Consider the following 24,260-nt stretch of genomic DNA (forward strand, 5'->3'; position numbering starts at 1 on the left):
ACTCAGGACCTTTCATTTGGCCCGGCTCTGATACCATGTTGAATGACCATCTCAACCAAAAGCTTAAGCTGTTAGTGAAATGTATCATTTAGTATTAATATCTCCAACATATCAACAGTGCATAATCACCCGATGCATTTCAAACGAGTGTAGTATCTATAAAAATTGGATCTTACCCTTTCCCTCAATGAATCTCTAATCTATGGATATATCATCATTATTTATTTAGGGATTTCACAAATGGAAATTTTATCATATGAATGAGATCAACTTCAACCCATTGTTATCAAATGGGGTTATCTAATACTCATTTGATAACCAGGATTATACTTTGATATCTCTATACAACTAGTGAACTCCAACCACAAGTATCAAAAAACAATTATCAAACAAATATATGATTATTTATTTTGTAATCCATTTTAAATAATCATACAAAACCGATTTTTCTGGTAAACTATCCTCAAAATCAATATTAGTCACGTTTTTACCTTTTGAAAATAGAAAAAAAAATTATATATACATAGAGATTCTTTTTTTCCTTGGAACTTTATTGAAACTCTAGAGAGAAAAAAAATTGTGTTGAGATTTTTTTGAGATTTTTTTTTCTAGAGGAAATTTGTTGAATAGGGTAGATAATTTAATTTTATTCTGTTGAGATTTTTACGTAAAGAAAAGAAAACTCAATTTTTTTGAGGTTTTTTTTTTCACCACTACAAAAACAAATATTTTATGTGACAATCTTTTGTGACAAAATCAAATTTTGTCACAATAAAGGGAGATATTATGACAAAATTTCACATTGTCACATAAGTGAATATTTTAGGTGATGAAGGTTAATTTCGTCACATAAACTTCATTTTATGTGACAATAATGAAAAACCGTCACAATAGAATATACAAAATTTTAAACATTTGACGGGCACTATCTTGCGACAAATATTTAGGTTTCTCATGACAAAGTAATTTCGTCACATTCTTTTTTTGTTGTGACAAAATTATTTCGTCGCTACATACAAATAATCTAAATTACTTATTACTAGAAAATCTTCCCCCAATTTTCTAGACTTAGTCCGATCCCTTTCTTTTTTTTTTCTCTCTCATAAATCCCCTTCTATTTCCTTCTCATTTTCTTTACCCGAGCGATCTGCTCTTCGATCTGGTTTTCGCGTCCACCATCATCGTTGCACCGCCAGTGTTCGTTTGCCTTCGCCACCGCCAGTGTTCGTTTTCCTTCGCCACCGCCAGTGTTCGTTTGCCTTCACCACCGCCCGTGTTCGTTTTCATTCGCCACCGCCAGTGTTCGTTTGCCTTCGCCACCGCCAATCTCAATCGATTCAGGTATAATTACTATGGCTCGTTTGCCTTCGCCACCGCCAATCTCAATCGATTCAGGTATAATTACTAATTTATTTTTCTCTCCATCTCCCCCTCTTCACTCTAACTCCACCTCTCCCGTTTTCTTCTCTCCATTTCTTCAATGGAATGTTAGGTTATTTGCATAAAAAGGCCAGAATTTAGTTATGTTCTCAAAATTAAGTTAAGCAGGTTTATGATTTTATTTTTGAAACCTAATCAAGTGATTTTAGGTTCGGAATTAAATTAGGTTTTCTAAAATCGCCTATAAAAAATTGATGTAAGGGTGTTTTGATATTTGAAATCAAGTTTGGTATCCATGAATTGCATGTTTTACCCCTCTTTGCAAAGTCATCTGTAGAACGGCTTTAAAAAAATCAATTATCAAATATTTATTTTTTTCCCTCTGAAAATAATGAAAACATAAAAGCACATTAGATTCGCAACATCTACTCTAAGTGTTTATTAAATTTAATTTTCAGAAAAAAAAAATTTAACATCTACGACTTGTCTGATGCATGTTCGTCAAATATTCTTTTTTCAAACAGTTACTATACATTTGATCTTTTTATTACCAATTTTATTTCTAAGCAATGGTTTCATGGACAGGTTCAGGGCGTGGAAGGTTAAAAACCAAAGTATTTACTTCTTGTACGACGAGGCAAAGAAATTGATGGGTAGTTTTAGTAAGTTCCAAATCATGCACGTTCTACGGGTAAGCCTCGGAATTATTTATTTATTTATTTCCGCTAAATCTTTAATTCTTGCATGAATTTCTCGTTACATCCACTATTCACATCACCAGTCTTTTAACTAACATCTTATATACATACGTTATGTGTTATGTAAGGACTTAAACTCCGAGGCTAGCTGATGCTCAAGCTAACTTAGTTGTCGATCTTGCTGGTAAGACACACGCACACACACACACACACACACACACACACACACACACACGTATTGATTTGGTCCGTAGGTCTTCGTCTTCCTCAAGCCAGCTCCGTCCGTACTCCGGATGAATAAACCTGCAACGCCGGGAGGGGTTCCCGGCGGGAAAGCTCCGACGATCAAGTCAGTGATCGGAATAGAAGAGAAAAATGTATATGCAATGTAATAGTGATTAGTGTAAAAATCCCCTGTGTGTGTATGTTGATTCTCTTATTTATAGATGAGGAAAGCTTGGCTTCCAAGGCTTTCCTTTTTTAGGGTTTCCCCTTTCCCCCAAGTCATGTATCTTGGGCCTATATTGTCCTGGGCTCGCCTTACCGCGTTTTGGTATTGGGCTAGCGAGTTAAGGTACTCCCACGTAGTTCCGAGGTTCGCGCCATATGACGACCTCGCTCATAGGACCGAGCTACGGCATCATGGGTTCTTCATTATGGGCCTATCATATTGGGCTTACCCTAATGGGCTTATGTTTATTTATTAATTGTCAAACAAGCCCGTATCAACTACTCCCCCCTACTCCTTATTTATAAAACAAGTCGGCTTTTCTTTACCTCGTTTTATAAGTATGGAGTATGAGGCATCAGTTCGCACTTCGTACTTGATTCATGTCGGCATACGCAGCCTCTCTTCCTTTCCCTTTCATTAATTGCTCTGACACCCCGCGTGGTCGGTTCAAGTTCCCTAGGTCATTATGAGAAGATTTCCATCAGCGCTTTTCGTGCTAGGTTCGAGGTAATTTGCATTAAATCCTGTCCGTTCGGATGGGCGGTTATGATTGGTTTTTTCTCTTTCCTAGGTCATTACTAGGGGAGTCCAATCGACGCCTCTTGCATCGGATTCGGGGAGACCTACTTTGAATCTTGTCCATCCGAATAGACGGTCACGATCGAGCTTTCTCCTTTTCCTTCTTCTATAAATACCTGGTCCTTGCCATTTTTTAAGTTTTTTCCTTTTTTCACCCTTGTGCTTTCTCTTCTCTTATTATTTCTTCTCCGGCGAACCTGCTTTTCCGAGACAGAGATCTTATCCTTCGTGCCCATTTTCTTCCCCGACAAAGGTACTACTTCTTTCCCCCATCTCTTATTTCCCCCGCCTTTACTCTTCGAATTGATAATGTCTGCCCGTTCTCCCGATCCTTTCGGCCAAAAAATGCCCTCCGGGGAGGAGGGTGAAAACCCCGCTTTTTCTATCTCTTCCTCGTCGGAGGAGGGACCCTACTTCTCCCCCTCGGGCAAACTCTTAGAACGGCCCAAGAAGAGGGGCAGAAAAGAGGTTTCGTCTTCTGCGAGGAGCGGTTCTCCTTCCCTATCTGAAGGACGAGATTTGGATGACCAATGGGGACCTAGTACTTTAAGCGAGACAGATCTAAATAACTTAGTTCGCGACATAGGCCTCCCTACCGATGTCGAATTGATTCTTCCTTCGCGAGATGATCGCCCTCTAAACCCTCCTTTAGGTTTTAGTACTTGGTTTTCGGAGCAATTCTACTTCGGTCTATCTTTTCCTATCTCGCCCTGGTTTTCCGAGATTGCCCAATTATGTAACGTGTCCCTTAACCAATTCCACCCCCATGCCATAATAATTATGACCGGATTCCGCATGCTGTGCGCCTGGTCGGGGGTGATTCCTACACCAGCTCGCTTCCGGAGTGTGATGGTATTAAAGAATTCGAGTCCTTTCCATATCTCTATCTCGGCTCGACCGGGTTTTAAGATTCTGATGCCACCTAATAAAACCGATGGGTGGCAAGGTCATTATTTCTTTGCCAGAAATCCTGTCGACACGCCCTATTTGTGTCCTTGGCTCGCCACCCTGCCTGAAAAGAAAAGGGGGAAACCTTTGGCGGTTGACGATTGTTTGTTAAAAATGATATCCCACTTTCAACCGAGCCACGGCGTCCCGGATAGCCTCACCAGCTTTCCGCCAATGCTTCGCCACTTTCGTTTTCACGACAACGGCACGTATTCTCTAACTCGGGAAGATTTAGGTGGGTTTGGTTATAACACTAATTTTTACCTCGACTCGTTGTCTTACTTCGGTCGGTTTGTTTTTTGTTGTTTCGCTAGTTATGTACTTGTATGTCTTGTATCTCACCCACGTATCTCCCTTGCCCGTTTGTTTTGGTGCGTAGATCTAAGGATGAAGAGGATGTTCCGAGGTGACAAGCCGGCTACCCGTCCCTCCGATCCGGAACCTGGGTTCGAGGCGTCTGAATTTCAGCGCCCTCTAATCGCTGAATCCGAGAAAAGACCCTCGGAGGAAGGGGCTCTAAGGCCCAGGCCATCGAAGAAAAACGCCGCTCCTCCTCGCGCCCGTGGTGGACCTGCTTCGCGAACTGAGGACTCTGAACCTCCTAAACAATCCTCCGCGATAGTTCTCGCCCCGTCACCGCCTCCTTCTTCGACCGAAGAGGTGGTAGAGAAAGAACCTGCTCCGAAGAAACGGAGGTCTGAGCTGGCCCTTGGGGCGGCTGGGTCATCTTTACCGGCCGACTTTGGACTGTACCTCTGCCGGAATGCTGAAAACGCTATTGCTGCGTGCCGGTCCTTGGCATTCCCCACCGATGTCGCCCACTTCGGGCAAATGAGTAAGGGCGACCGACTTGAGTTGCTTCTTCATAACATTACACAGGTTTGTTTCACGCGGTTCTTGTGAATTGGTTTTTGCCATAGCATCTTGTATTTAAGATTAACTCCATTTAACCTCTTTGTGAGTGCAGCAATTCGCCATCGCCTTTTCGGGTCCCCTGGGGTGGGATGATGTTTCACGCGAGGCGTATGATAACCAGAGGAAAGAGGTGATGCAGCTCCGGAAGGAAGTCCGGGGCTTGAAGGAGAGTTTGGGAGTGTCGGAGTCCTCGAAGGAGGGGCTGTTTGCCGAAGTGAAGAGGCTGAAAGAGAGAGAAAAAATCCTCGAGGCTGAAAAAGACTCCCTTGTATCCCATAATGCCAGTTTGGAGGAGAAAGCTAAGGGGCTTTCCAACGAGCTGTTCGCGGCTGGAGTACAAGCCTCCACCAATTTCACCGAAGGGGTGAAAGAGGGGCAAAGGTTGTTCCCGGGGTCGCCTGAGGGCCTTCGCTTCATCGAGGAGTTTGTTCGCCGCTTCTTTCACCGATTGTGGCGTTCCACCACGTTTACTCGAGAAGCTTCAGGCTTAGCTCGTTTCTTCTTTTCGTCGGCGGTTGCGGCTGTTCGGAAGAGGTTAGGCGGTGCCGGCATCGAGTTCCCGTTGGTGGAAAATGAACTGGCAGAGGACCTCCCTGACGACGTGATTCCGGGTTTTGAGGGGGATGTAAACGAGGATCCCAACTTAGAGTGGTGGAGGCCGGTTTATCAAGGCCTCGTTGAAGAATTCTCCCGGCAAGGGGCTATTACCGACTTCGCCGGAGACATCGGGGTCCTTGGGACGGTGGTTAGTTCCGAAGAGGCACAACCAAGCCTCGTTTCGCCGCCCCCTCCGGATGCTGAGAATCAGAGTGAAGCAGTTCCGAAGTGAAGGCCAAAAAGACTTAACCATTTTTTATGTTTTGTACTTTGAATATGTATTTCTCGAATATTACTCCCTTTATTTCCTTTTGTCATGTACCCTTAACAATTTCTCCGTTTTTCCATATGCTTGAAACGTCTTTATTCGCTTTTATGTCTTTGTTGTTTTGGACTTCAGACTTAGTCTGTCAATACCCTCACTGATCTCCAGTGGTGTTTTATTCCTTAAGCTCATCCATTAGTTCAATCTTGTACCATTCCTATATTTTAACTTAGCACCCACTCATAATATTTTGCTTACGAAAACGCGAGTTAACGCCACAACGAAACACGCGAGTTAACGCCACAATGAAACACGCGAGTTAACGCCACAGTAAAACACGCGAGTTAACGCCACAATGAAACACGCGAGTTAACGCCACAGTAAAACACGCGAGTTAACGCCACAATGAAACACGCGAGTTAACGCCACAATGAAACACGCGGGTTAACGCCACAGTAAAACACGCGAGTTAACGCCACAGTAAAACACGCGAGTTAACGCCACAATGAAACACGCGAGTTAACGCCACAGTAAAACACGCGAGTTAACGCCACAATGAAACACGCGAGTTAACGCCACAATGAAACACGCGAGTTAACGCCACAGTAAAACACGCGAGTTAACGCCACAGTAAAACACGCGAGTTAACGCCACAATGAAACACGCGAGTTAACGCCACAGTAAAACACGCGAGTTAACGCCACAATGAAACACGCGAGTTAACGCCACAGTAAAACACGCGAGTTAACGCCACAGTAAAACACGCGAGTTAACGCCACAATGAAACACGCGAGTTAACGCCACAGTAAAACACGCGAGTTAACGCCACAGTAAAACACGCGAGTTAACGCCACAATGAAAACTTAAATAAATAACACAAGGATTTTTTAACGTGGAAACCCTCCAAATAAGGAGAGAAAAAACCACGGGGCCTAGCCCAGATCGGAAAATGGATGTTTATTAATGGTTGTTTTGCCTGTACAAGGTGTGTCTCGATTTCGCTGGCGTAATTGCCTCGATCTCCTTTCTCTTTTTTTTTTTTTTTTTTTTTTTTTTTTTTTTTTTTTTTTTTTTTTTACGCGAAGAAGCGTTTCAGATGTATTATGTTCCAAGCCCGAGGTAACGGCTTCCCGTCGATGTCTGCCAACTCATATCCTCCGCCGGCCAAACACCTGGTAACTGTGTATGGTCCTTCCCAATTAGCCTCCAACTTTCCCGTGTGTTTTAGCGCGTCAGCTCGTCGCAAGACGAGGTCTCCGAGCTGGAATGAGCGGGACCGCACCCCCTGATCATACCGAGCTTTGATCAAGTTTTTACTTCTTTCCATGTGCAAATACGCCGTTTCCCGGAGATCGAAAACTTCGTCCAGCTGTGATCTTAAAGCATCATCATTTGTTACTTCGTCAAATGCGGCGATGCGGAGCGTGTCCATTGCCACTTCGACCGGTATAACTGCTTCAGTTCCATAGGTTAACCGGAACGGTGTTTCGCCAGTAGCTGCTTTGGTTGTAGTCCGGTAAGACCAGAGGACGGGGGGTAACTCGTCTACCCAACTTCCACCTAGCTCGTCTAACCTTTTTTTCAATCCATTGACAATGCTCCGGTTTACGGACTCCACTTGTCCATTGGCCTGGGGGTGCGCTACTGCTACAAATTTTTGTGTAATTTTCATCTCTTCGCACCACGCTCGGATTTTCTTGCCGTTGAACTGAGTGCCGTTGTCCGATACAAGGCTTCGAGGTAGGCCAAAGCGACAGCAGATATTTTTCCAAATGAAGTGCATGACCTCGTCTTCTGAGATTTTCGATAGGGCTTCAGCTTCGACCCACTTAGTAAAGTAGTCTACCGCGACAATGATGAACTTTTTCCGACCCGTGGTTTGAGGGAATGGCCCCACCAGGTCGATTCCCCATTGGGCGAAAGGGCATGGAGCACTCATGATGGTCATTTCCTCCCCCGGCTTGTGGATGAGCGAGGCATATTTTTGGCATTGTATGCAGTGTTGAACATATCGGTGCGTGTCCTTCTTCATGCCAGGCCAGTAATATCCGGCCCGATGTAGTTTCTGCATGAGGGCCCGAGCTCCTCCATGCTCACCACAACCACCTCGATGTACTTCATCCAGAACATGCTTTATCTCCTGCTTTCCCAAACACCTTGCATCTACCGTGGTGAAGTTTCTTTTATATAATGTCCCATGCCGTACGAAAAAGTGCCTTGCCTTATATGCCAAGCGGTGCTGCTCTCTCTTGGTGCCAACTCGCTCTCCTCTGAAGTATTTGAACAAAGGCGTTCTCCAATCGGGCTCTTCGTCTATTACCATTATGCCCGGTGTTGGGGTAGGGGCAATAAGGATAGTGATCTTTCTTTCAATACAATCGACAACTGACGACCCGACTTTAGCGAGGAAGTCAGCTCGCTGGTTGTCGTTTCTCGGAATTTGATGCATGGTACAGACTTCAAAAGTTTCTTGCACAGCTCGGGCTTTATTTACATAACTCTTCATTCTATCGTTTTTTATTTCGTAGTCCCCTTCGAGTTGGTGTATTACCAATTGAGAGTCGGAGTATATTCGCACCACGCGCGCTCCGAGCTCTTGAGCGATCTCCATACCTCGGATAAAGGCTTCATATTCTGCTTCATTATTGGAGACCCGAGGTAACCTAACAGCAAACTCGACTTCCGTTCCAGTGGGATCAATAACTATTATCCCTGCCCCCGCTCCCGAGGTTGTCGATGAACCATCCACGTAAATTTTCCACTCTTTTTCGATGGGTATCCTGGTGGTTTCTCGGATGAAATCCGCTAGCGCTTGTCCTTTGACCGAGGTACGGGGTTGATATTGAATCTCGTACTGTCCTAGCTCGATGGCCCATTTAACAATTCGCCCTGACGCGGTAGGTTGACCTAGGGTCTGCCGAAGGGGTAAGCTTGTGCGGATCACCATGGTATGCGACAGGAAATAAGGCCGGAGTCGTCGCGTAGTGAGGACCAACGCGTATGCTATTTTCTCGACTTCAGAATATCGGCTTTCCGACGTAGTGAGGATCTTACTAGTATAGTAGATCGGTCTTTGTTGATTATTAACTTCTTTAAACAAAACCGAACTGATGGACTCATCACCCACTGACAAGTATACAAACAGGGTTTCACCCTTTTCGGGGGTGCTAAGGATCGGCAGGCAAGTAAGAGATCGTTTTAATGCTTCGAATGCGAGCTGGCATTCGGTGGTCCATTCGAACTGAGCTGTTTTCCTTAGTACTTTGAAGAAAGGCAGGCTCTTATCAGCCATTCGTGATATAAACCGAGCTAGGGCTACAACTTTTCCTGCCAAGGATTGGACTTCCTTGATGGAACGAGGAGGTGTCATCTGAAGTACGGCCTCCACTTTATCTTGATTTACCTTGATGCCTTCCCGATTAACAATGTATCCCAGGAACTTTCCAGCTTGTACTGCGAATGCACACTTAGCAGGGTTCAACTTCATTCCATATAAACGAAGAGTTGCAAAGGTCTCAGCTAGGTCGGCGAGATGCGTAGAGCGCCTCTTGCTTTTAACTAACATGTCATCAACATAGACCTCAATGTTGCGTCCGAGTTGGGCCCGAAACATCCTATCCATCAATCGTTGATACGTGGCTCCTGCGTTTTTCAGGCCGAAAGGCATCACCACGTAACAGTAAGTCCCCGTGGCGGTGACAAAACTTACTGCTGGCTGGTCCTTTTCGTCTAGCGGAATTTGGTGGTATCCCTGCGAGGCATCCATCATACTAAGTAGCTCGCATCCAGCGGTGGCATCTACAAGCTGATCTATGCGAGGTAAGGGATAATCGTCCTTTGGGCAAGCCTTGTTTAAGTCCCTGAAATCGATACACATTCGCCATTGGCCATTGGCTTTCTGTACTAATACCGCATTGGACAGCCATGTGGGGAACTGGATTTCTCGGATATGCCCGATTTCCAGAAGTCGCTGCACTTCCTTCTGTATGATTTCGTCCTTTTCGATACCGAAGTGTCGCCGTTTTTGCTTGACAGGCCTGCACTCAGGCCGTAAATTGAGCCTGTGTACAGCCGTTCGCGGCGATATACCGGTCAAGTCACTTGGTTGCCAAGCAAAGATGTCTTCATTAGACCGTAATAATGCTATCAACTCGTCTCGGAGAGGTGGTTCTAGATCCTTACTGATCCGGGTTTGTTTCATCATGCCTGGGACGAGGTCGATCGTCATCAATTCGTCCATAGGTTGCACATGATTAACTTTATCCTCTGGGTCAACTCGGGGACGCTTCTCGTCTCCCAAATCTTCTTTGGTGAGGGTATCGCGTCGGCCTTTCTCTGCTATCTTAACCATTTCGACATAACACGATCTCGATTGGGTTTGGTCGCCCCTGACCTCTCCCACCATCCCATCAACTGGGAACTTAAGCTTTTGATGAATGGTCGAAGGGACCGCCCGAAAGGTATGTAACATTGGTCGTCCTATCACGATGTTATACGAGGTCGGCGACCCTTCGACGATGACAAAATTGACAGTTTGAGTGCGTGTTCGAGGTGGGGTTCCTATAGTGACAGGGATTTTAACTTGTCCAATCGGCGTCAGGGACCCTCCTGTGAACCCAAATATCGCTGTGGTGACGGGGAAAACCGGGAGGTCAAGCTCCATTTGAAGGAAGCACTCGTAAGATATGACGTCCACCGAACTTCCGGGATCAACGAAGGCGCGAGCGACGTCGTATCCTCCCACGTTAATCGTGATGAGGAGAGGATCACAGTGAAAATCGTCTAGGTCTGTTTCATCTTCAGGACTGAACGAAATAGTGGGATAGTGACGATACTTCGGTGTAGAAATTTGGCAAACTTCATGATTATTTTTTAGGCTACCGAGATGACGTCTCCTAGCCCGGTGAGTATCCCCTCCTGTAGGACCTCCTGAAATCATCTGAATGTACCCTCTTTTCGGCGCTGGCGGTGGGGGCGGTGCTCGTGGCGGGTTCCCGAACTGGGCTTCACGTTTTTGCCCCCGAGGTGAATCTATCTTCACAAAATCCCCAATCTTGTTATCCCTGATGAGACGTTCCACTTCGTCTTTCAGATGTGCGCAGTCGTCGGTCGTATGTCCGTATTCGTTATGAAAACGGCAGAAAGTACCCAATGTCGGATCTCGACGGGGGGCTCCGCGAGCAGTTCGAGGCCACCGCAGATCGGCTCTCTTCTCGATCGCGTATAGCACCTGGGATAGAGGAGCTGTAAGGGGCTGGTATGATTGGAACCGAGATCCCTTAGCATCCGGGACAATACTCCGACTAGGAATATTGGCATCCCTGCGAGGTAACATGGGCTCCTTGCCTCTCTTTACTTCGCTGACCCGTACATTCGTGGCTTGGTGAGATTCCTCCACTTTCTGTTGGCGGGCTTCTTCTAAGTTAATGAACCTAGATGCCCTTTCTAATAAGTTATCGAAATCAGGTGATGGCTCCAGCGCTAGAGCTCGGAAAAATTCATCATCTCTCAGCCCTTGTGAAAGGGCCGCCATGAGCACCTCGTCACTGGTAGTCGGGACTTCCAGGGTGGCCGAGGTAAACCGTTTGATGTAACTCCTGAGGCTTTCCTTCTCCTTCTGGCGGATGCTGAACAACGATAGGGAGGTTTTCTTGCACTTTTTCGAGCTGGCGAACTGGTTCATGAAGGCCTTAGCAAATTGTTCGAAAGATTGCATGCTCCCGGAAGGCAACAAACCGAACCAGGCCTGCGCAGGCCCGGCTAGGGTGGTGGCAAAGGCACGACATCTCACCCCTTCCGTGAGCTGATGAAGTGATGCCGTATTGTTGAAACGGCTTAGGTGTTCGGCGGGATCCGATGTGCCATTGTACTCGAACGAAATGGGTCGGTAGCTAGCGGGTATGGGGTCGTCATCGAGGTGTTTTGCGAAAGGGCTAGACCCCACGAGATCTCGCATTGACCTGTTCCGTAAGGCCTTTAATTCGTTCATATCACGTCTCAGGCTGTCTACCTCGGTCCTGACTCCATGACTGTCGCCTCCTCGATTTTCCGAATAACTGTCGCCTTCATCATCAGTTCGCCCCTCGTTCAGAGAGCGTCTCAGGTCCCTTTTGGGTCGGTTATCCTGAGGTAAGGATTGGGCGTAATTGCGGATGGCCGTGGTGATCATGACTTCTACTTCATCTCGGGTGTACGTGCGCTCATCAGGGGGGGAGCCGGTGCTGTAGCCGGCCTTTTCGAAGCAGCTCCAGCGCTCTGAAATTCAAAAGAAGGGCTTCCTGAAAAGAGAGGGACTCGTCTCTCTTTCTCGGGCGTGAGCAGGCTGCACCCGGACTTCTCCCTCGAGGCAGGCGGCGGATCAATGCCAGGTGTATCGTGAGCTGCTGCTTCCAGCTCCTTCTGTAGGTTTCGGGTAACCGTGTCTTCTCCTTCCATTTTTTCTCCACGTTCTTAGCTCAGATCTGGACTTCCGGGGGTAGATCTGATTTTTCCCGGAAGCTGTTTTCCCAAAACTTCAAGATTTTCCCACAGACGGCGCCACTTGATTTGGTCCGTAGGTCTTCGTCTTCCTCAAGCCAGCTCCGTCCGTACTCCGGATGAATAAACCTGCAACGCCGGGAGGGGTTCCCGGCGGGAAAGCTCCGACGATCAAGTCAGTGATCGGAATAGAAGAGAAAAATGTATATGCAATGTAATAGTGATTAGTGTAAAAATCCCCTGTGTGTGTATGTTGATTCTCTTATTTATAGATGAGGAAAGCTTGGCTTCCAAGGCTTTCCTTTTTTAGGGTTTCCCCTTTCCCCCAAGTCATGTATCTTGGGCCTATATTGTCCTGGGCTCGCCTTACCGCGTTTTGGTATTGGGCTAGCGAGTTAAGGTACTCCCACGTAGTTCCGAGGTTCGCGCCATATGACGACCTCGCTCATAGGACCGAGCTACGGCATCATGGGTTCTTCATTATGGGCCTATCATATTGGGCTTACCCTAATGGGCTTATGTTTATTTATTAATTGTCAAACAAGCCCGTATCACGTATATATATATATATATATATATATATATATATATATATATATATATATATATATATATATATATATATATATATATATATTCTAATCTTATTTAATTAAACGTAAAATGTAGTGATTCATTTAGATCGACATTACGTGTGATTGCAGTGGGACAGATTCAAGAAGATATTGATAAATAGCTTTCAAAGTGGAGGCTGCTAATACAGTGAAACATTATTCATTATCGTTGTTGATTAGAATCCTCGGATCGTAATTCAACAGCTACTAAAACCAACGCGCAGAAACGGGTTTTTTACTTTTTTCCTTTGTTGAATTTCTTGTTTTTCTATTTTGATTTATTATGAAATTTTGAACTTTTTGATTAAGTGAGGGGGCTGTAGTGTAAAGTAGCATAGGCTTGATGGCTCTCTTAGTTCTCATATATGTGCAATACGTTCAAGTATGTAGACCAATAAATACTAGGTTTATCGATGATAAATAGGTGTGTGTAATTTCTTGAGTTATGTAATGGAAAAATGCTGCTGAAATTTTAAGTTTCTGATTTCTCTTTCAAAATTGTTTTGCTTAATTATCATACGTTGTAACATTGTAGTAAATTAGTAAACTAATTCTCATTTATTAATTTCCCGCCTTATTTATTATGCGAGTAAACCATGTGTTGCACAAACTAATCATAATTTTAAGTTTCTGGTTTCAGGAAGTTCACTAGTGATTAGTGAAGACTTCAAAGAATAAATGACAAAGAAAACAAGGGTACAGGTATTCCCATAATTTTGACATTGGTTTAATGTTTCTTTGTGCATTTTTCTTTCTTTAGTTTCTTCTCTATGCTTCACCTTTTGTTCATTAGGTTGTTACTCTTCCTTCTATTTTTCCTATTTATTTTGTTGTTGTTCTACCTTTTTCCACTTGTCTTTTCAGATTGAAGACCCTAGGAATTGTTAGTGATTGTTGATTTATGGTGGATTGCTGCTGGATAGAGTGGTGTTTTGCTGCTCGATGGACTGGTGTGTCAATTGTTTCTAAAAATGTAAGGGAATAACACTGCCCAAAATTCTTCATGGTATAAAGCTTTTGATTGAAAATTAATGCACTTTCATTTTTTTTGTGTTTGATAAGAGTGAAAAATATGAAAATACTAGTTAATTATATCTACTTGAGTCTCCTTACTAATCTAGTAAACATTAGTTGTGTTGCCATTATTTGGGTTGTCGTTTGTGTTATATCATAAAAAATAGCATGTGGATTTTCCTCGTAAGTTGTCATTTTTCATTCGTTAAAATTGATAATACCCTCAGTTGACTTCCTAGATTGAGTTTGTTAAATTAATTTATGTTGTTTAGATGAAAAGAGCTATATTAATATCATCTATCTGTCTATATTGATTTGTCTATTTTTATACATATATAATGATTATTAATGCAGGGTATTGTTGAGTGCGTTTTTGAAAATGTCAGTTTCAACTCAACTGGTGACAGGTGATTGTTTCATGCCTTACTATCTCACGTAAATGCAATTTCTTTGTCGAGTAGTTGTGGAGCCATTTATCATTTACTTTTAATTGCGTTCTATCTTAATCTTGCACTCTCTAGACAATGCATCTTTTTGCTTGTGGTTGGATTTAGATTTATCTTGATGCTAAAATCTTATAAACGCTGCATTTTGCTCTCGAGAGGAGTAGAAACTTATTGTCTTGTTTTGTGTTTGATGGTCCGAGGAGGATTTCTTCACATTAAATTTCAGAACTCTATTCATTCATGTTCATCTTTTGGTCTGAGAAGCTGAGAAACTGAATTATTTTTATTCTATTATATATATATATATATATATATATATATATATATATATATATATATATATATATATATATATATATATATATATATATATATATATATATATATATATATATATATTTGTCTCTGCTTTTCTATGTTATGGATTAATTTTTGTTGGTGCAGGTTGATAGAAGGTACCAATACTTTCTGTAATGGATGAAAAATGAGTGTTTTCACTGTTATAAATAATTGCTGGAAATAAAGCTGCAACAAAGAAAATGAATTATGGGTCAAGCTACGGCCACAAAGAAAGGCCAATGGGAAGAATTTATTTGCATTTTATAGCTTTTGATATGTAAACTAGAATGTGAAGTTTTTTGTAAGTGTGATAGTACTACATATTGCAATATAAGTATTTTTAATTTCAGAATAATTCTGTAGTTCAATAAAGTTTACTTATATTATTTTTGTATATTAGAAAAGTAAAAAATAAAATGGGTATTTATTATATGATAAATTATGTTTTCAGGTAAATTTTACATTATAAAAATGCAGTTTATGGGACGAATTTTTTGTCTCATTAGATCTTGTAGTTCATGTGACGAAATAATTTGTCACAACAAGTTAAATGAGTACCTACTGTGACGAAATAAGCCTGATGTGACAAATTTAATTTGTTTATGTGACGAACATGTCGTCGCAAAAACATACAACTATGTGACGAAATTACATTTCGTCACAATCTTTGGTGACAATACAGTCGTTTGTCACATGACACCTTTCGCGACAGGCCCTACGCGACGAACGCTGCGACGAAATAATTTGTCACATAAACGTTTCTGTGACGAAAGTTTAGGTTGTTGCGACAAATTTTTTTGTCACATAAAATGCTTTTTTTTGTAGTGCACGTGCTCCTATTTTTCAGGAGAATATTTGATAATTATTTATTTGGGATGTATTTTTACTTCCCGATGGATGAGTTATCAAAATATAACTCTATTTTAATAACCCCATTGAAGGAGAGAGTTTTTAAATTTGGGGAGTCAAATGGAGGTTAATGTGTTTGATAACCCATTTAATAACGATTTGTTCGACCCTACACCCGGTGATAAACACCGGGTAGGTCTTCTGCTGCCACTCGTATCTTTTTTGTATTTTATAATATATTCCCTGCTAGAGTTTACCTTTAGGGATTTAAAAAAAATAAAAAAAGGACACGTGACAGCAAAAAACCCATCCGATATTTATCACTGGGTGTAGGGGCGAAGGAACCTTTAATAACATGTTGGAGTTGCTCTTACGATGGTTAATAGTTGACTTATAGACCGGTCAATATACATTGGACAAGAACTCAAGACCGGCCATTCATAAAATGATATAGAACTCAGTATAAGCCCATTTAAGCCCATTATGGTATTTTAGCCCATTACAAATAATTACAACTACACGTGATGTTATTAGTTTTGTATATTTGCCTTAAATTCCATGCCTAAATAAAAATTATATGTAAAGAAGTATCTATTTTCATGGTTTTCTTTTTTCTTCCTCCCCAAAACCCTAATATCCAATACGGGTGTTTGTATGTTACCATTGAGGGGTCAGTTCGGCAAACTTGGGTTGAACTTTTCCCAAAGTTGGGTCATGAGAATTAAAGTGATTTAAGGGGTCAAAGACCTATTATCAAAAGTTATAGACCACAAATAGTTCGTCACTAGAAAAGAGAAGAATTCACTATCAGAAAGGGCGCTACCAAAAATATTGAAGGACGTCAGGGAAATAAAGATTCGGAGAGAATCAAGATGCCGTCGGAGTAAGACGTGAGATTTTCATTCCATAGATAGATTAGAAAAGTAAATCTCTATTGGTGAAGAGATTCTAAAAATAGAAAGGTCTATTAAGAAATTTCCTATGTGAACAAGTTAAATGTAAAGACCCGATTACAATCACAACGATTAAATTATCAATAATACACTATTTTTCCAAGTTCTTGATTTTTATCTTGTTTTCATCTTTTTCCAGTCGATTAGTTAGTAATACTGGCACCGAACGGAGTTTCCGACGAACAAAGAAGTTGGACTCGAAAGGAGGTCTTGAAGGTGCAAATATATTGCGCCATGAACTATTATCGGAGATAATTTTACTCTCCATTATTGTAGAAAAAAAAAAAAACACTTATGGATCTTTCAATGGAATATTCTTTCCTCCAACATAATAACACAAGGGTCCATGAGCTACTTGAAAATTGAAATAATTTCAGACCCTATTTTGTAAGTTGTGCATACAATTTCAGACCACAATTATTTCAATCAAGCATCTGAAGAATATTTAGTCCAAACTCACTCAAGTACTAATTATACTAAAAAAAATGGATAATTATAAATCTTGCATATAAAATAATCGCATTTTACATTATAAGTCGACAATACAAAAAACCATGAAAAATTCAATCGATCTTCCCATTATTATTATTATTATTATTATAATAGAAGTTAAATAGTAATAGTAATAATATATATAGAAGTTTAAGTCCTTGTAACGTGTAAGGATGGTTTAGCTGGAAATTATTATGCAGATAATAATAAGTCAAATTGGGAATAGTCTAGATCTCAATTTAATTACTTACTAGTAGTATTTAAGAGATCCAAATTAAATTAAATTGAATTAAATGTGAATAATCAGATACATTGAACCTGGACACGTCGTCTCATGTCAAACGTATGATATAGATTATAGAATATAGATGATGACAATAAACAAATACTACTAATTAATAATTAGAGTGGGGGTTGTCTAGGGTCCGAGAGGGTCGTACTTCTCGGACCGTAACCAACCAATAAAATTGCGCCATGTAGGATTAGTACGTACCCAATAAAAAAAGTACGAACCCTACCTTATAAGTAAAATTACATAAAACACCTTTTTATTAAACTTCAATATTTTATTAAAAAAATCAATTATGTCTAAACCCAATTTCAATTAAACTTAAAAACTAATTATAGAATTAATGATTTAAAGGTTATTACAAATTTGAGAATATATTAAAAGAAACAAAAATCTCACGTATACGAACAAACTATTTATTTCTTCTTCTTCTTTGTTAAACTGTAAACCCTAATTTTCATTGACATTGAATTTTTTCCACCTTCTTCTTCATTTGTCAATCAGTCAACTCTTCCGTTTACGGCAGAATTCTTTGGAGCAAGAAATCATCCCATGAATCCTTATATGTCATACATATTGTTGTCGGATATTCGTGAACAGTCGCATAGGATAGCAACTAAAAGACTTTTCTTGTCTGATGTTCTAGATTTTGAAGACTTTTCCACCTTAGATTTGTGCTTACCGCCTACCCTTGCAATGGTTCTAGGTAAATTTATCTGCACTTAATCGATTTTTTTTTTTATAAATTATTTAGGATGAGGAATTTGTTTTATTTGACATGGATTTGTCATGTTTGTGAATAATCAGAGAACAGTAGAAGCTCCTAAACTTCTTGACATGGGAACTCATGAGTTGCACTATTCACTCATCCCTTTCATTTCCTTTTAATATCCTGTCTCAATTCCCTGGCTAAGTATAAACTTTCTGGTTGATTTTCTTATTCTCCCCACACTTTTTGTGTCACACTAGGGATATATGTTGGTCTTAGTTGATGATGAATCACACCAATAATTAAAGAGTGCGATTAACCATATCCCGTTGATTAAATTCTCATAATCACGATAAATAAGACAATGAAAGTTCAATTAGTACGAATAGTACCTTCATTCCAACAGAAAGCTAGTCTCTCTCTAGCGTCATATATATTGTTATTCACTTTGCTTTTTGTTGTGTTTTTGACAGGTTCTATATATAGCGTCAAGATCAGAAAGATGAACAAAGAAGAATTGAAAGCAAACTTTAATTTTATGACAAGCAAGATACTTCAAGTTGTTGCATTTTCACCTTAATATGTGAACTAGAATACTAGATTCTGTGTAATTTATGAAAATGTCTATCTTTTAAAATGATAGTACGCTACTAAAACTTATTCTTATGAAATTAGATCCTAACGACCTCCACCAGTTTTACTAAGCATGAAGTGATAGATCATCAAGTATTTGGCAAAATGTTAAAAAGACATTATCTTGAGTCGTTGACAATACCGCCTGCAATATTCAAAAACTCGCCTATAAAAAAAAAAAAAAAACACTTACAAAAATCATGTTAGATAGATTAATTTAACTCAAATTTGTACTAGAATTTACAACTTAACACTTATCTTTACCTATCATTGAAAGATACAATTCTCCAAAAATTCCATGTCAAGTCAGCAAAATAGTAAATGGTAGATTTCCCAACAGTAGCTCCCAAAGTACTGTGATGCGTTGCTTTGGCATCTACTGAATTGGCCAGTTGGTTTCGTAGACACTTGATCAGATTCAAATGGGTTGTTTAGTAGATACTTCCACTTTTCTCATATATATGTCTATTACATGCCTTGTACATGAACACAATAAATAGCATTTTTAGCCTAATAGCATATGCACATGTTCAAGGGAGAAAAACATCATTGGAATAACATAATACATATATGAATCCAAAACCTTCGGGACTTCAATAACCAAAATTAATGCCGGAAAATTTCAAGACAAATCAATTTACACAACTTCAAGATAATAAACTAAGTAATTAAAAATCATAATAAAGAAGATTTTTCGATATCAAAGAGATTTCCCAAAATTATTACAGAGTTAAAAAAGACAAAGGAAAAGAATGAACATCCCATATATAATGCGAGGACAAGAGCAGCTATCCAAAAAGATCAAACCCATTTTGTTGTCTTCTATTGATGAAGTAACTGAGAGGAGAGGCAAGTAAACTTCAGGTCCGAAAACTTAAAATCTCTCTAAACCTGCTTCGCTTTTGATGGAAAATTGGAAAACCATTATTTTATTTGCTATCTTGAAAATCCACGGGGTGCTTAAGATTGTTACAAGAGAGGGGAGATGTTGCACTTCACACTGATCTCATCTGTCTTTGGACTAAGGCTGGCAGGAGACTGGAACAGAGATTCGGCATAATCCCTCCATTTTATCCTCTGTAAACCAATCTTCTTCCATAATTCCAATTTTAGTAACGAACATATAAACAAACCAAAAAAAAAAAAAAATCCCAGCTCAAAGAGGAAAATCGTGCAACCGAAGCTATTATTGCTTCTGTCTAAGAAGAAATTATTTCATATGTTTCTTTCACCACACAACTGCAACAGAGAATACATGCATATTGACTATTGCATTATTCGAACGACAATTGTCTTTAATATCGAGCGACTTATCCTTGGCCGCTTCAAGGTTTTCGAAGATAGTGTCTTTTACCGATTCATAAGTCTGCCCACCTTTGTCATTAGCAGCTTCACAACCTTATTTGGCTTTGTCCTCCAGAAGATTCATATACTCTTCAAATGTCATTTCCTGCATTTATATGAACTGTTAATTCACAAATTCAATCAAAATTCGATGACGATGTATGAAATAAAAATGCCAGGGAACATCTTTTAGAAAGAAAAAAAAATAGATGTTCAACTTGCGTTGCCAAAGCCACGATTACACAGCTTCAAGCCATACTAATAAGTCCATTCATAGGTAACATACAAAAAGATTAAGTTTGAGTAAACTGCATACGGTAAGTCGGTAACCATACATGCAGTCTGACCCAGCAATTCCTACCCTTACGTGGTTTTCGTATTTGCGGCTCAAAATTCCTTGTTCTAGGACAAGAGGACAAAACTTGTAGAAGATCATTGATGTCGAAAAACTGAAACCAATAGTTAATTTTGAAACTCGGATGTGTGCCACTAGAAGAATGGTGATACATTTTCATGCATCACATAACCACTAGTGCCGCTAGGAATTCATGCAGAGATGTATAAGAAAAATGGGAGATTACAAACATAAAGAAGCGTTAAGCTAGGCTTTCCTAACCGATGTGAAAACATTACCCATAAATCAACTGGTACCATATGACCAAGAAATTGAAAAAACAAAATGAACAGAGAACATGTCAATAACCTTGTTGTTGTTGCTATCATTAAAATTCCCGAATCATCATAATGGGCAAAACTAGTCTCGATTTAAAAGGCAATGAGTTTTGGTTGTACTTCCCTCTTATGGACCTCGTTTTTTCTGAGGCATATATTCGAACACTTTGACTACCAGTATTTCACCTTTCTCCACACACTTTTCAAAATTCAACCAATTCTCCCTGTTTCTCTTCAGTATCAGAACAACCCAAAGTCCTAGGAGACGATTCATTATTTTTAAGTACAGAGGAAGTAGGAAGTATACCTGAATCCGCCATTGTAGGGTTCCCTCTACCTCTACGTTTTCTTTGGAATCTTTCAAACTAGGAGTTGCAAGTGAAGAAGAAGACCCTTTTGCTTCTGATTTTTCTGATTTTGAGACTTCCCATGGATAGTGGGAGCGCAAATCTAAGCTTGGATATACAAAATCGCGAGAAAACGGCCTTGAATTACACCATATTCCAGACACGATTCCAACTTTCATCTGTTCTCTTGGTGATCGAAAAATATTGAGAGGGCCGGCGAGACGATGAAACAACGAAGAAAACTTTCAGTTTCGCTTAATGTCGATCAACAGACATTTTAATTGAGAAGAACGTTTGGAGTTTTGATTAATTGATTATGTTTATTAAAATATTTTTTAATGGGATTTTAATTAATCGATTTGAATATAGAAGGCTAATTAAGTAATTTATATAATGTACGATGGGTGTACGATGAGGTACGATGTGTTTTTATTGGGTTCGTACATTAATTTTCAATTCTTTAGTATCGTACTAGGTCGTATATAGGTCGTACATAAAATTGATGGTTGAGATTAAATTTTAATTATTTTATACGCATCAGATTTAATATTTTACGGTCCGAGAAGTACAACCCTCTCGGACCCTAGACAACCCCATTAGAGTGGGTATTACTCATATGTTTATGAAATAACAGGCCGGCCACCCTATTAAAGGATGACTTCAAATCTTGAACTACTCCACTTACAATATAATATTAATTAATTAATTAAATGAACATTTCATTTACGTGATGTGATGTGCTGTGCATTGATTGTTTCACAATCTACATTATACGACACTATACAAAAGTGAAATATTATGTCATTTTGTAACCAAGTATTGCTCACATGCATATATATTATTGTTTATTTCACCACTAATTAATTAATAGTTAGTATTTTTTTTTTCTTTTTCTTCACCAGTCCTACTTCTTCTTACTGTCACCACTATCGTATACATAACATTATATTATCAACACAGTATAATAATAATAATAATAATAATAATAATAATAATAATAATAATAATAATAATAATGATATACCTAATTGGGCCGACCCAATGGGCCCCAATTCATTTAACAATCAGGTCCAATACACGAAAGTATTCGGGCCCATTACACGAAAGCCCAAGCATCTTCAAAATAAGGCTTGGGCCCAACAAAATAAGCCCAACTCAATCAACGACATATAAATAGAAGTTTTATTCATTTGTAAAGGTACGTTCTCATTATTGACAATTCACCTCAAGTTTTATTCTCTCTACTCTCTCTACGATCCATACATCTGACTTGAGCGTCGGAGGGGTTTTCGCCGGATCAACCCCCGGCTTAGTTCACGTGTACTTGTTTTGTAGGGACCTCAGGAACATCGAGTTGACTAGCTACTGATCAGCTTTGCTCTCCCAGCTCGTTTTCTATACTATCCTAGGTGAGCTATATTTTAGCTTCATCATTTTGGCGCCGTCTGTGGGAACGATGCAAACCAGATCACGTAGCCAACAAGATCCTCCTGAGGCATCAGCTCGGAGAGAAAACGACACAGCTAATAACCGCCCCGCCCGTGGAGGATCTGGCATCCCACCTCCTCCACGCGCCGCGGAGCAACTTCCTCCACGTGCCACGGAGCCAGCTCCTCCACGTACTGCAGATCCACCTCGCGAGGTTCAGGTGATCCCCCCTCGGGATCCACCACTCGCCGATCCACCACTCCATGCTCCTCGAACGGTTCAGATAACCGAGGACGCACTCCAACGTATGATAGCGGAAGCTTCTACTCGCGCCGCCACGGAGGCCGTAACTCAATATATCGCCACGATGGGAGCAAACGCTCCCAATGCGATACCAGCGCAAGCTCCACCTATAGTACCACCAGTGGCCCCACCGCCGATCCAGAATCAAATAAGCGTCTCTTCCTCTACGTCGGACCCACGGTCCCGAGTGCAGCTATCTACTAATCACAGAGGAGCACAGCCTAGACAACAACGTCGGCGCTCACCCCTACGGGGGAATGCATCGCCACCAAGAATCCCTCTCTTTAATGAGGGAGAAGGCGAGGTAAACAGCCGAGTGTCTCGCCAAAACCTTTTCTCCCAACCAAATAATCAAATGGGTGAGAGGATGCCTCTCCCAGCAAGACGCAGTCCCTTCACCATAGAGATCCTCAACGAGGTATTACCTCAAGGAGTAAAGATCTCGGGGTTACCTCAATTCGAATGACCACCGACCCACGGGAACATATTGAGAAATTCAGTGCCATGGCGGATTTATACGGCCCGACGGATGCGGCGATGTGCAAGATGTTCCGCACCACTCTCTCCAAGAGGGCAATGAATTGGTTCAACTCCCTACCCATAGGGTCCATTGACACCTTCGCTCGGTTGTCGACCCGATTCACCAACCAATTCGCCATCAACAAACAATACGCCAAGACCCCAGCTCATCTTTTCTCTGTAGTGCAGAGAGATAACGAAACACTCCGCAACTACATCAAACGTTTCGTAGAAGCCGTCCATGAAGTCCCCAGTGTGGGGCAAGACATGCTCTCAGGGATTATGCAACAGAACTTGAAACCGGGTAGATTCAAGGAATCTATTGCCGGAAGACCACCAGGCAACCTAGAGGAGTTGTTAAACCGAGCCGAAAAGTACGTCAGAATAGAGGAAGCTTCCACCCACGCTCCCCCTAAAAGGAAAAGGGAAGATGACCGTCAGGACAATAGGAGGCGTGATGACCGACGTCCACCACTTCCACCTCCAAGCCAACCCTCCTCTTCCTACAATAGGTTCACTCCGTTAAACGCTCGCCTCACTGAAATCCTTCACGTGATAGAACAGAGAGGTTTAGCGGAGCCTCCACGTCCTATGCAGCCGAATGCAAAGCGAGAAAAGTCGGATCGCTATTGTCGATTCCATAAAGACAAAGGGCATACTACGGAGGAATGTGCACAACTTAAAATGGCGATTGAGAGGCTGATCAAACAGGGCCATTTAGGCGAATACGTCGATAAGCCGCGAAATAAACGTCGTGATGATCCTCCACGCCGAGATAGCAATCGAGATCAACAACAAAGACGAGAAGATGGGGGTCACCGACGTGACCTAGATAACAATGATAACCAGCCTACCCGGGGAATCATCTCCTTCATCTCCGGAGGACCAGCGGGAGGCGATTCACAGAATGCAAGACGCACACTCGCTCGATCAGCGCGCATGAATCAAGAACGCGCTTCTCCATCCGAACGCATATATCAAATACGAAGACCTGATCAC

General features: G+C 41.2%; 1 protein-coding gene and 2 long non-coding RNA genes across 3 annotated transcripts; 2 read left to right on the forward strand and 1 right to left on the reverse strand.

Annotated features, from left to right (window-relative positions):
* The first annotated feature begins 829 nt into the window (after positions 1–829).
* On the forward strand, positions 830–15,078 carry LOC105956038 (uncharacterized). The gene is made up of 9 exons (XM_088818853.1): positions 830–835; positions 948–962; positions 1,073–1,395; positions 1,966–2,071; positions 2,207–2,262; positions 13,015–13,626; positions 13,789–13,897; positions 14,293–14,345; positions 14,829–15,078. The coding sequence occupies exons 1-5, from the start codon at positions 830–832 to the stop codon at positions 2,228–2,230; spliced, it is 474 nt and encodes a 157-aa protein (XP_088674979.1). The 3' UTR covers positions 2,231–2,262; positions 13,015–13,626; positions 13,789–13,897; positions 14,293–14,345; positions 14,829–15,078.
* Positions 15,079–17,696: 2,618 nt separating this feature from the next.
* On the forward strand, positions 17,697–18,686 carry LOC148769930 (uncharacterized). The gene is made up of 2 exons (XR_016031511.1): positions 17,697–18,012; positions 18,489–18,686. It is a non-coding gene; the product is annotated as an uncharacterized LOC148769930 (long non-coding RNA).
* Positions 18,687–19,219: 533 nt separating this feature from the next.
* Positions 19,220–21,339, reverse strand: LOC148769931 (uncharacterized). Its single transcript, XR_016031731.1, has 2 exons — positions 20,972–21,339; positions 19,220–20,098 (listed from the first exon to the last, which is right to left on the reverse strand). It is a non-coding gene; the product is annotated as an uncharacterized LOC148769931 (long non-coding RNA).
* Positions 21,340–24,260: the final 2,921 nt, after the last annotated feature.

This window comes from Erythranthe guttata, chromosome 6 (assembly GCF_056151865.1).
Source record: "Erythranthe guttata isolate IM_541 chromosome 6, IM_541, whole genome shotgun sequence".
In the NCBI taxonomy this organism is placed as follows: domain Eukaryota; kingdom Viridiplantae; phylum Streptophyta; class Magnoliopsida; order Lamiales; family Phrymaceae; genus Erythranthe; species Erythranthe guttata.

What these genes read in the sequence shown, in the direction of transcription:
- LOC105956038 (XM_088818853.1), top strand. An exon ending in GCCAATCTCAATCGATTCAG is followed by an intron (nt 1,396 to 1,965) that starts GTATAATTACTA and finishes TTTCATGGACAG; the next exon opens with GTTCAGGGCGTGGAAGGTTA. An exon ending in AAATCATGCACGTTCTACGG is followed by an intron (nt 2,072 to 2,206) that starts GTAAGCCTCGGA and finishes GTGTTATGTAAG; the next exon opens with GACTTAAACTCCGAGGCTAG.